At 50.6% G+C, this 12818-nt stretch overlaps 2 protein-coding genes across 3 annotated transcripts in view; one reads left to right on the top strand and one right to left on the bottom strand.

Annotated features, from left to right (window-relative positions):
* Nucleotides 1–2278: 2278 nt before the first annotated feature.
* On the bottom strand, nt 2279–4256 carry bbln (bublin coiled coil protein). Its single transcript, XM_070863703.1, has 2 exons — nt 4008–4256; nt 2279–2872 (listed from the first exon to the last, which is right to left on the bottom strand). Exons 1-2 carry the CDS (start codon nt 4069–4071, stop codon nt 2682–2684), a joined length of 255 nt encoding a protein of 84 aa, XP_070719804.1. The 5' UTR covers nt 4072–4256; the 3' UTR covers nt 2279–2681.
* A 2496-nt stretch (nt 4257–6752) lies between these two features.
* Nucleotides 6753–12818, top strand: part of ptgesl (prostaglandin E synthase 2-like) — a 30454-nt gene continuing 24388 nt past the window's right edge. The window contains exons 1-3 of one of the 2 annotated variants that reach the window (XM_070863701.1): nt 6753–7053; nt 10585–10779; nt 12325–12380. In XM_070863701.1, the coding sequence (XP_070719802.1) occupies nt 6787–7053; nt 10585–10779; nt 12325–12380 (518 nt within the window). In that variant the 5' untranslated portion in view covers nt 6753–6786. The remainder of the gene's footprint in view (nt 7054–10584; nt 10780–12324; nt 12381–12818) is intronic. The other variant, XM_070863702.1, reaches the window with a different exon arrangement.

The following is a 12818-nucleotide window of genomic DNA, read 5'->3' as shown; positions in this document are numbered from 1 at the left end:
GCCAGACTCGAGACTCCCAAAGCAAGCATTCTACTCGGAACTCCTTCACGGCAAATGAGCCAAAGGTGGGCAGTGGAACCGTTACAAGTACACCCTCAAAGCCTCCCTGATAAAGTGCGACATCCCCACTGACACCTGGGAGTCCCTGGCCAAAGACCGCACTAAGTGGAGGAAGTGCATCCGAGAGGGCACTGAGCTCCTCGAGTCTCGTCGCTGAGAACATGCAGAAATCAAGCGCAGGTAGCGGAAAGAACGTGCGGCATACCAGTCCCACCCACCTTTCCCTCAATGGCTATTTGGCCCATCTGTGACAGAGACTGTGGTTCTCGTATTGGACTGTTCAGCCACCGAAGAACTCATGTTAAGAGTAGAAGCAAGTCGATTCCAAGGGACTGCCTATGATGATGATGGAGTAACATAACTTTAAACTGTTGATTACAGCAACATTCAGGAGCGATTAACAGAGGAAGAGAGCACAAATCTAAAGGACTGAGCCCTAGTCTGGCCCTACCTCGAGAACCGGGTACAGTTCTGGTCACCACATTATGAGAAAGACATTCAGGCATTGGACACAGTATAGCAACTAAAACTGCTCTGTTTTGGTCTCATTTAAGGACGGATATACATGCAGTGGAGGCAATTCAGAGAAGGTTCACGAGGTTGATTCCTGAGATGAAGGGGTTGTCATATAGAAACATAGAAAATAGGTGCAGGAGCAGGCCATTTGGCCCTTCGAGCCTGCACCGCCATTCAACAAGATCATGGCTGATCACCTCCCCCACACACCACGACCCCCCCCAGCCGCAAGGACCACATCCATCTCCCTCCCGAACACATCCAATGAACTGGCATCAATAACTCTTCCCACAGGCCAGCAACTCCGAGTGAAGAAGTCTCTCCCCAAACAGCCCATCCCAAGAGCGTGCCCCCACCCCCGACTCCGGACCCTCCCAACACCAGGAACACTCCCCCCGCACCCAACCCGCCCCGTCCCGTCAGAATCCTTCCCAAATGCCGAACACCCCCGGATGTCGAGCGCCCAGCCCCGGAGCCACGCCCCCGCGACGCCAACCACACCACATCCACCAACCGCCATCTGCGCAGTCAACCCGTCCACCCCACTCCGAACACTCCCCACACCGAGCCCCCAGGCCCGCCCCTCCAACACACTTCGCCCCCCCCCAGACCTTCGCTGCAATGTGGCCCCTCCCATCCCCGCCCTGGGTTTCTCCGCCCCCCCCACCTCCACCACTCTCCCCTCCATCCCCCGCCTCCCCTCCACTTCCCTCTGCCTCCCCGCACAGGCTCCCCCCCCCCCCACCCTGTGCGGGGCAGTAACCTTCTGGGGCAGGGAATTTTAGCCCCCAGCGTAGAAGTCCTGCTCCCGCCGCAGAATTGGCCTTACCCCCCCTCAATGGAAGCGGAGTGCAATATCCCACACTCCACTTCCCTTGGGGGCAGTTACCGGGGCACGACTGGATGCTCCTGTGACAGTGGGAACTGGTGCTCTCCACTCTCCCGTCCTGTGACAGTGGGAACTGGTGCTGGTGCTCTCCACCCATCCAAGGTTGGGCCTATACTCATTGGAGTTTAGACGAATGAGAGGTGATATTGAAACATACAAGATACTGAGGGGGCTCGACAAGGTAGATGTAGAGAGGATGTTTCCCCTTGTGGGGGAAGCTAGAACTAGGGGGCATAGTTTAAGAACTGAGATGAGGAGAAATTTCTTTTCTCAAAGTCCTAAATCTGGAATTCTCTGCCTCAGAGAGCTGTGGAGGCTGGGTGATGGAATATATTTAAGGTGGAGATAGACTTTGGAACAATAAGGGGAGTGAAGGGTTATGGACTGCGGACAGGGAAGTGGAGTTGGGGCCAAGATCAGATCGGCCATGATCTTTTTGAATGGCGGAGCAGGCTCGAGGGGCCGATTCTTGCTACTATTTCTTATGCTCTCTGGTCCCTGAATAAAATGGGGAGAGGTGACAGAAGCTGGGAATGGTTACGCAAGAGAAGGCTCACAATTGATCTTATAGAAGTAGTTAACAGTCTAGAGGGTATAGACAGGACAAACAATAATGTCTTGTATCGGTGCATATGTTAGAGAGCATAAACCCTGACTTGGAAGGGGGGGGGGGGGGGGTGAAAAGATGGTTTTGATTTAAGTTTTTTTTACACTGAAGATGGTGAATGGATGGAATGATTGGCAGAGGGACTGTTTTCTATCAGCAAATTCAACAAAGTTGGACAAGTACCTGGAGACAAGCCTTGACAGAGGTACAAGGGGGATTATGTTTATTTCCTAAACTTGAGGACCAGCAAGCTGAATTGCAATGGTCCAGCACAGCTCCATGTCCTCAAGATCAAACACTCAACTTAAAAAAAAATTGAATGCATATGAAATAAGATGTCTTATCCCAGTAAAGCAACTCACAATTGGACAGTGCAACGCCAGTTCTCTGGAAGGAAGAAATGAGAATATTCCACAGCCCAAACCAAACAGAAACGGGTTACATAAAAGGCAAAAGATATCACCACGGACGGAACCAGGAGCTCAGGACACTGGTGAAAACTAGCCAGCGTTTTTGTCATGGGGAATGTACAGCCGACAAACGCGATTTAAAAAAATTCTTCAGCAGGGCTTGTGATATTAGAGCGTGTTGGAGAAGCGGTGATCGGAGTCAGGCATTGCGCTCTTTGGATTCCGTTGGCAAGGCCGTTGCGTCCATCTGTTGCTGCTGGAATTCCAGCCTCACCTGGCGGTTCGACTCCAGCAGCTCTCGAAATTTCGCGTTGAGGACGTCGTTCTTCTCTTCGAGGTTGTCCAGACAAGAATTGATCTGATCGAGCATCAAGTTGAGTGCAACATATTCTGTCCGGACAGAGAAGGTGGGGAGTGAGATCATAATATTTAACTGACAACAGAATGAGTTACAAAATAAGAAAGAACTTGCATTTCTACAGCGCCTTCCACCATCTTGGGACATCCCAAAGCGCTTTACAGCCAATGAAGTACTTTTTGGAGTGTAGTCACTGCTGTAATGTGGGAAATGCGGCAGCCAATTTGCGCACAGCAAGCTCCCACACACAACAATGAGATAAAAGACCAGATAATCTGTTTTAGTGAAGTTGGCTGAGGGATAAATAATGCCAGGTCATTGGGGAGAAATCCACTGCTTTTCTTAGAATAGTGCCATCGGACCTTTTACTTCCGCCGAGAGGCCAGATTGAGCCTCAGTTTAATGTCTCATTGAAACACTGCCCCTCCGACAGCGCGGCGCTCCCTCAGTACTACCCGTCTGACAGTGCAGCGCTCCTTCAATACTGCCCCTCCGACAGTGCAGCGTTCCCTCGGTACTACCCGTCTGACAGTGCAGCATTCCCTCAGTACTGCCCCTCCGACAGTGCAGCGCTCCCTCAGCACTGCCCCTCCGACAGTGCGGCGCTCCCTCCGACAGTGCGGCGCTCCCTCAGCACTGCCCCTCCGACAGTGCGGCGCTCCCTCAGCACTGCCCCTCCGACAGTGCAGCGCTCCCTCAGCACTGCCCCTCCGACAGTGCGGCGCTCCCTCAGCACTGCCCCTCCGACAGTGCGGCGCTCCCTCAGTACTGCCCCTCCGACAGTGCAGCGCTCCCTCGGTACTGCCCCTCCGACAGTGCAGCGTTCCCTCAGTACTGCCCCTCCGACAGTGCGGCACTCCCTCAGTGCTGCCCCTCCGACAGTGCGGCGCTCCCTCAGTACTGCCCCTCCGACAAGGCGGCAGTCCCTCAGTATTCAAGCAAAGTGATAACTTAATTCTGCTACTTGCCATCTCCAGGTCTGGGGGGGGGGGGGGGGGGGGTGGGTGTCTAGTAGGGCCCCAATAAGGATACAGTTTGAATCTGGGTCTGGGGGGAGGGTCCAGTGGAGTCTGAGTGTCGGGGGGGGATCCAGTGGGGGCTGGGTCAGAGGGGTCCAATGGAGTTTGGGTCAGGGGGTCCCGGGTCAGCTCCTCCGCAGGGTTTTACCTTCCTCGGGCACATCCTCCCCCTCCTCTCGCTCCACGCTCGGCTCCCCGTTCGGTCCCGACATTGCAGCAAAATCTGATCCTGATCAGCAGAGGCCGCCGCTCCCGGAGTCTCCGCCCTGGGATCTCCCTATGATATTTGGGGCTCTCCCAAGCCTTTTTTTCTCTCTTTCCCCCCCCCCCCCGGGGTCTCCCTGGGATTTCCCGGAAGTTGTCAGTTACATTTGTTACATGTGTTGAAATGTAACAAGCTCAGCTGTCCGGGGTCCTCCCCCGCAGTGTGTCCGGGAACCGCCTGAGAACAAAACACAATCCGCCCCCTCCCCAAATTATCCAGAATCATTCCCCTTATACAAACCGCACAATCACTTTCCAAAAGAATTTCCATTTAAAATATAATTGGAAACTTTGTGAAAGACCCGCAGGCCCGAGGCAACCAGCCGGCTCTTATTGCACGCTCAGAATTGTTGCAGATTTAAAGCGGTGAGTGCTGCCCATCCATTCCTGACCGACTCTGAAATTGTCACCCATCAACTAGAGGAAAATAACAGGCGGAGCAACTTGCTGGAATTGCTACATCATTTGTGATAAATAAAACAAAATAGGAAAGAAAGAAATTGCATTTCCATAGCGCCTTTCACGACCTCAGGACCTCTCAAAGCGCTTTACAACCAATTAAATACTTCATTGTAACTCCCCTGATCTTCATCAAAATAGTGCCGTGGGATCTTTTACATCCACCTGAGAGAGCAGACGGGGCCCCAGTTTATCGTCTCATCCAAAAGATGGCTCCTCCAACAGTGCGGCGCTCCCTTAGTACTGCCCCTCCGACAGTGCAGCGCTCCCTTAGTACTACCCCTCCGACAGTGCAGCGCTCCCTTAGTACTACCCCTCCGACAGTGCAGCGCTCCCTCAGTACTGCCACTCCGACATTGCGGCGCTCCCTCAGTACTGCCCCTCTGACAGTGCAGCACTCCCTCAGTACTGCCCCTCCGACAGTGCGGCGCTCCCTTAGTACTGCCCCTCCGACAGTGCAGCGCTCCCTTAGTACTACCCCTCCGACAGTGCAGCGCTCCCTCAGTACTGCCATTCCGACATTGCGGCGCTCTCTCAGTACCGCCACTCAGTGCAGCGCTCCCTCAGTACTGCCCCTCTGACAGTGCGGCGCTCCCTCAGTACTGTCCCTCTGACAGTGCAGCGCTCCCTCAGTACTGCCCCTCCGACAGTGTGGCACTCCCTCGGTACTGCCTCTCCGACAATGCGGCGCTCCCTCAGTACTGTCCCTCCGACAGTGCGGCGCTCCCTCAGTACTACACTAATGAGGATAATTTAGTCAAGGAGGAGTCAATGTATCTCAAGTTTGTATAGGGAAGGGCAGGGAGATGAATACTGACCCATTCATGATCAGAGTTGTATCACATAACTTTCTATCTCCCCTCTGCTAAAAGTACAAGAATCTCTTCAGATTATCTTATCATTTATCTCATTGCTGTCTGTGGAAGCTTGCTGTGAGCAAATTGGCTGCTGCGTTTCCTATATTGCAACAGTGACTACACGTCAGCGTTTGTTGCCCATCCCTCATTGCCCTTGAGAAGATGGTGGTGAGCCGCCGCCTTGAACCACTGCAGTCCTTGTGGTGAAGGTACTCCCACAGTGTTTTGACCCAGCGACGATAAAGGAACGGCGATATATTTCCAAGTCAGGATGGTGTGTGACTTGGAGAGGAACGTGGAGGTGATGGTGTTCCCATGCGCCTGCTGCCTTTGTCCTTGTAGGTGGTAGAGGTTGCGGGTTTGGAAAGTGCTGCTGAAGAAGCCTTGGCAAGCTGCTGCAGTGCATCTTGTAGATGGTACACACTGCAGCCACGGTGCGCCAGTGGTGGAGGGTGTGAATGTTTAAGATGGTGGATGGGCTGCCAATCAAGTGCGCTCTGTTTTTTTTGTGAGACAGCAAATGTTAATAATAGTCCAATTTAATTTATTGGTTTTTTTTGTCTTATAACGCTCCTGTGACGTGCCTTGGGCCGTTTTACTATGTTAAAGGCGCTATATAAATACAAGTTGTTATTGTTATTTCCTATCTTTGGTATGATTTGGGTTTTATTCGCTGTGCCCCTCTATAAAGGGGCACCTTTGTTAGATTCATTGGATTGGTGACATTGGGGCAATCCTTACAGATAGATTAAATGAGGCAAATGTTGGCCTTGATTTTTTTAGTTTTGATCTGAACTGTGATTGTGAGTGATTGAGAGTGTCAGCCGTGGCTCAGTGGGCAGCACACGTGCCTCTGAGTCAGAAGGTTGTGGGTTTCCAGGGACTTGAGTACAAAAAATCTAGGCTGACACTCCAGTGCAGTGCTGAAGGAGTGCTGCACTGTTGGCGGTGAGGTCTTTTGGATGAGACGTTAAACCAAGGCCCCGTCTGCTCCCTCAAGTGGGTATAAAAGATCCCATGATGCTATTTCGAAGAGGGGCAGGGTAGTTGTCCAAAAAGTACTTAATTGGCTGTAAAGCTCTTTGAGACGTCCGGTGGTCATGAAAGGCGCTATAGAAATCCAAGTCTTTCTTCCTGAGCCAATAATTTATGTTGTACAACCAAAATTAAATTCTCTGTCAACTTTTATTGCTTAAATCGTTTTTTTTTGTTTTCTTGAATAGGAATACAACTGAGCAGAAACTGTCTGTTTTAAAGTTGAAATAGCAAGATTGTGTGCTTAGAAGGGGGAAAAAAATCGTAGTAGGTCGGCTTTAAGAAGTCCAGGGCGAACCGGCTTCTGCAAAGATGGCAGCTTCCTGTGTCAGAGCAGGGAGGCATTTTGCCCCCTTCCTGGCTTACAGCAAGGTTTGCAAATGGCAAGCGCTGGCAGTGCAGCCTGGCAGCAGGTTCTATGGTCAGGGCAGAGCTTTGCAGAAGTTGGCAGGAGGGCTGAAAGCTGGCAGCACTGCCCTGGGCTTTGCATTTGTGCTGGGTGGGTCCCTGGGGCTGTACCATACTCTCAGGCACCGTCTGCAACAGCAGCAGCAACACGCCGAACAGCAATGCACCAAGGTAAACCGGAGCACAAAGAGGGTCTCCGGGGGGACCAGTCATTTATTTTTGCAGTTTGATTGTAAGGTTTGCATTGCTTGCCAGTGTCTTACTGCTTTGCAAAGGGAGTGTTCGCACAATCAGCATCAGCGCTGATTTTGTTGGTTCAACTTTTAATGTCATGCAGTGTACTCTTATGCAACATGCTTATGCATCGGTTTGCATTCATAATCTTGCCCTAGTTGCGTTTTGCCTCAGGAGTGTTGAATGCTACCTGGCTGCAATATGATGCATTTTAAAACGAAAAGAAAAACTTGCGTTTCTGTAGCGCCTTTCACAACCACTGCACTTTACAGCCAAGGAAGTACTTTTTGAAGCGTAGTCACTGTTGGAATGTAGGAAACACGGCAGGAAATTTGTGCACAGCAAGCTCCCACAAATAGTATTGTGATAATGACCAGATCATCTGTTTTTAGTGATATCAGGTGAGGGATAAATATTGGCCAGGATACCAGGGAAAACTCCCCTGCTCTTCTTGGAAATAGTGCCACGAGAACTTTTGCGTCCATCCGAGAGAGTAGACTGGGCCTCGGTTCGTCTCATCCGAAAGATGGCACCTCCGACAGTGCAGCACTCCCTCAGTACTGTCCCTCCGACAGTGCAACACTCCCTCAGTACTGCCCCTCCGACAGTGCAGCACTCCCTCAGTACTGCCCCTCCGACAGTGCAGCGCTCCCTCAGTACTGCCCCTCCGACAGTGTAGCACTCCCTCAGTACTGCCCCTCCGACAGTGCAGCATTCCCTCAGTACTGCCCCTCCGACAGTGCAGCATTCCCTCAGTACTGCCCCTCCGACAGTGCAGCATTCCCTCAGTACTGCCCCTCTGACAGTGCAGCGCTCTCTCAGTACTGCCCCTCCGACAGTGCAGCGCTCCCACAGTACTGTCCCTCCGACAGTGCAGCACTCTCTCAGTACTGTTCCTCCGACAGTGCAGCACTCTCTCAGTACTGCCCCTCTGACAGTGCAGCGCTCTCTCAGTACTGCCCCTCTGACAGTGCAGCGCTCTCTCAGTACTGCCCCTCCGACAGTGCGGCGCATCCCTCAGTACTGCCCCTCTGACAGTGCGGCGTTTCTTATTTCAAAGAAGAGCAGGGGATTTATCCCCGGTGTCCTGGGCTAATATTCATTACCTAATGAACATCGCTAAAACAGATTATCTGGTCATTATCACATTGCTGTTTGTGGGAGCTTGCTGTGTGTTAATTGGCTGACACGTTTCCCACATTACATCAGACCAGGCCCTCAAAACTGTCACCAAGCTCTTGATCTACAGGGCCGTAGTAATGCCCGCCCTCCTGTATGGCTCAGAGACGTGGACCATGTACAGTAGACACCGCAAGTCTCTGGAAAAATATCACCAGCGATGTCTCCGCAAGATCCTACAAATCCCCATGGAGGACAGGCGCACCAACATTCGCGTCCTCGACCAGGCCAACATCCCCAGCATTGAAGCACTGACCACACTCGATCAGCTCCGCTGGGCAGGCCACATAGTTCGCATGCCAGACACGAGACTCCCAAAGCAAGCGCTCTACTCGGAACTCCTCCACGGCAAACGAGCCAAAGGCGGGCAGAGGAAACGTTACAAGGGCACCCTCAAAGCCTCCCTGATAAAGTGCGACATCCCCACTGACACCTGGGAGTCCCTGGCCAAAGACCGCCCTAAGTGGAGGAAGTGCATCCGGAAGGGCGCTGAGCTCCTCGAGTCTCGTCGCCGAGAGCATGCAGAAATCGAGCGCAGGCAGCGGAAGGAGCGTGCGGCAAACCAGACTCCCCACCCACCCCTTCCTTCAACCACTGTCTATCCCACCTGTTTCAGAGACTGTGGCTCTCATATGGGACTGTTCAGCCACCTAAGAACTCATGTTAAGAGTGGAAGCAAGTCTTCCTCGATCCCGAGGGACTGCCTATGATGATGATGACACTTCAAAAAGTACTTCATTGGCTGTAAAGTGCTTCGGGATGTCCGGTGGGCATGAATGGTGCTATAGAAATGCAAGTCTTTACTTCTGTTGCTGTGTAATAATAATGTGTTAACATGACATTATGTTTGTATATTTGCCTGAATAAGTCCTTCGATTTCAAGGTCATTCATTGCATGTCAAGTGATTGGAAAGGTTTCTGAGATGTGATAAAGTGCTTTCTAAATCACTTATATTGTGATGTGAATTTAATCATCGCCAAGTTGTGTAGCACCTCCCAGAGGAATGTAGGAGCAGGAGGAGGCCATTCAGCCCCTTGAGCCTGTTCCGTATTCAATCAGATGATGGCTGATCTGTATCATAATTCCATTTACAAGCCTTGGTTCCTTAACCCTTAATCCCCTTACCCAACAAAAATCTATCAATCTCAGTTTTGACATTTTTAATTGACCCCCACCCTCAACAGCTTTTCAGGGGGCGGGGAAGAGTTCCAGATTTCAGCCACCCTTTGTGTGAAGAAGTGCTTCCTGACATCACCCCTGAACAGCCTGGTTCTAATTGTAAGGTTTTGTGTCCTTGTTCTGCCCTCCTCCCACCAGAGGAAATAGTTTCTCTCTGCCCTATCAACTCCTATTAATGTTGAAGGGACCGAATGTAATGTATCTAAGTTTGCAAATGTTACAAAGCTAGGCGGGACAGTAAGTTGTGAGGAGAACATAGAGCATCTGCGCAGGGACATAGATAGACTAACTGAGTGGCAGATGGAGTATAATGTTGAGAAATGTGAGGATATTCACTTTGGTATAAAGAATAGAAAAACAGAATAATTTTTAAATGGTGAGAAACTTTTAAATGTTGGTATTCAGAGAGATTTGGATGTCCTTGTGCAAGAAACACAGAAGGCTAGCATGCAATAAGGAAGGCAAATGCAATGTTGTCCTTTATTGCAAGGGTGTTGGAGTATAAGAGTAAGGAAATCTTGCTACAATTGTACAGGGCCTTGGTGAGAACACATCTGGAGTACTGTGCACAGTTTTGGTCTCCTATCTAAGGAAGGATATACTTGCCTTGGAGGCGGTACAACGTAGGTTCCTTAGATTGATTCCTGGGATGAGAGGGCTGTCTTATGATGAGAGATTGTGTAGAATGGGCCTATACTCTGGAGTTTAGAAGAATGAGGTGATCCCATTGAAATGTACAAGATTTTGAGGGGATTGACAGGGTAGATGCTGAGGCGCTGTTTCTCCTGGCTGGAGAGTCTAGAACTATGGGGCACAGTCTCAGGATAAGGCCATTTAAGACAGAGATGAGGAGGAATTTCTTCACTCAGAGGGTTGTGACTCTTTGGAATTCTCTGCCCCAGAGGGCTGTGGATGCTGAGTCTCTGAATATATTCAAAGCTGAGATCACTAGATTTTTGGAGTCCAGGGGAACCAAGGACTATGGGGATCAGGCGGGAAAGTGGAGTTGAGGTCGATGATCAGCCATGATCGTATTGAATGGCGGAGCAGGCTCGAGGGGCCATAGGGCCTACTCCTGTGCCTACTTTTGATCTTATGTTGTGCTGCAGGGTCCGTGTGCCGGCCTGTCACTCACTCTGTACCAGTACAAGACCTGCCCCTTCTGCAGCAAAGTCCGCGCCTTCCTCGATTTCCACTCGCTGCCCTACGAGGTCGTGGAGGTCAACCCGGTCCTGCGGAAGGAGATAAAGTTTTCCAGCTACCGCAAGGTCCCGATCCTGATCGGGGAGGACGAGGAGAAAGTGGTGAGTTTGCGCCGAGCCGCGTCAGAATGGCCACTGTAATGTATTGGCTTCATGGGTTCTTGGCTCAAGAATTCATAACGACACATTGCTATTAAGAACTAGTTAGAAACATAGAAAATAGGTGCAGGAGCAGGCCATTCAGCCCTTCTAGCCTGCACCGCCATTCAATGAGTTCATGGCTGAACATGAAACTTCAGTACCCCCTTCCTGCTTTCTCGCCATACCCCTTGATCCCCCGAGTAGTAAGGACTTCATCTAACTCCCTTTTGAATATATTTAGTGAATTGGCCTCAACTACTTTCTGTGGTAGAGAATTCCACAGGTTCACCACTCTCTGGGTGAAGAAGTTTCTCCTCATCTCGGTCCTAAATGGCTTACCCCTTATCCTTAGACTGTGACCCCTGGTTCTGGACTTCCCCAACATTGGTTTATTAGCAAAAGGTTTAACAATCACACGACATATTACCAGTTCATCCACCAGGCTCACAACCACCTGCCTCATCGTGGATCCCCCGAACCCAACTGGCTGGGGTTTTATTGAGTCTTGTGAATATCATGTGACTTGATAAGCCACTCCCAACTCGAGAGCTCAACAAAACTTTGAGCATACTCACAGGGGCACACATTACAGGCACACATTTTAAATATGGAGCACCAAATATTATTCAGCAAGAATAATATTTTTTAATTCTCCTGGGTGGGAGTGACACAGCATCAGGAGGTGGGGAAGGGGCCTTTTCCAGAAAGAAAGAAAGACTTGCATTTATATAGCGCCTTTCGCCACCTCAGAACGTCCTGAAGCGCTTTACAACCAATGAAGTACTTTTGGAGTGTGGTCACTGTTGTAATGTGGGAAATGTGGCAGCCAATTTGCGCACAAGCAAGCTCCTACAACCAGCAATGTGATTATGACCGGATCATCTTTTTTTAAATTATGATGATTGAGGGATAAATATTGGCCCCAGGACACAGGGGATAACTCCCCTGCTCTTCTTCGAAATAATGCCATGGGATTTTATACATCCACCTGAGAGCAGACGGGGCCTCGGTTTAATGTCTCATCCGAAAAACGCTACCTCTGACAGTGCAGCGCTCCCTCAGTACTGCACCAGGAGTGTCAGCCTAGATTTATGCGCTCAAATCCCTGGAGTGGGGATTTGAACCCACAACCTTCTGACTCAGAGGTGAGTGTGGTACCCACTGAGACGCAGCTGACACACAAAGTTACAGGAATGTGCTGATGATCCGCAGAAAGACGGCTCCTCTGACAGTGCAGCGCTCCCTCTGTACTGCACCAGGAGTGTCAGCCTAGATTTTTCTGCTCAAGTCTCCTGGAGTGGGGACTTGAGCCCATAACCAACTGACTCAGAGGCGAGAGTACTGCCCACTGAGCCACGGCTGACACGAGGGGCGCGGGGTCGGAGCGAGGGCGCGAGGTCGGAGCGAGGGCGCGGGGTCGGAGCGAGGATGCGGGGTCAGGGAATTGTAAGTTGCATGAGGGATAAGTAGCTTTTAAACCGATTCTCATTTCCTTTTTTTTTCCAGCAAATCAATGATTCCTCAGTTATCATCAGCGCTGTGAAGACATATTTACTGTCCGGGTAAGACTGCAGTGGCTACTGATAATCACGTTCAGATTTTATTTCCAAACTTCTTTGCTTTGCGAAGTTTAGACTCTCTATTGAAATCAAAGCTTTCAGTTTCACCATTATTTTTCCCCATAAGAATTCCCATCTCCCCCCCCCGCCCCTCCCCGGCTATTAATTTGAGATCTCCTCATCTTCCGGGATTTTTATTTGTTGAACTCCCAAGATGGCTGTTCTTTTCCCAGAGACATGAACCATCTTGTCCTCCCCTGTGTTCTGGTTTTCTGATTGTTAAGGAGACTCGTGCCACACTTAAACCTTTTGACACAAACACACACACGTACAGTCGCACGCTTACACACACACACACACGCTCCTTCTCTCTCCTTGGGCAGTCCCCCGGAGTCGAGGATGAGTTCTCAGGTGACTGATGAGTCCAATGCGGGTCCTACA

The sequence above is a fragment of the Pristiophorus japonicus genome, chromosome 20, assembly GCF_044704955.1.
Source record: "Pristiophorus japonicus isolate sPriJap1 chromosome 20, sPriJap1.hap1, whole genome shotgun sequence".
NCBI lineage: Eukaryota > Metazoa > Chordata > Chondrichthyes > Pristiophoridae > Pristiophorus > Pristiophorus japonicus.
This window is presented reverse-complemented; position numbering and strand designations above follow the sequence as displayed.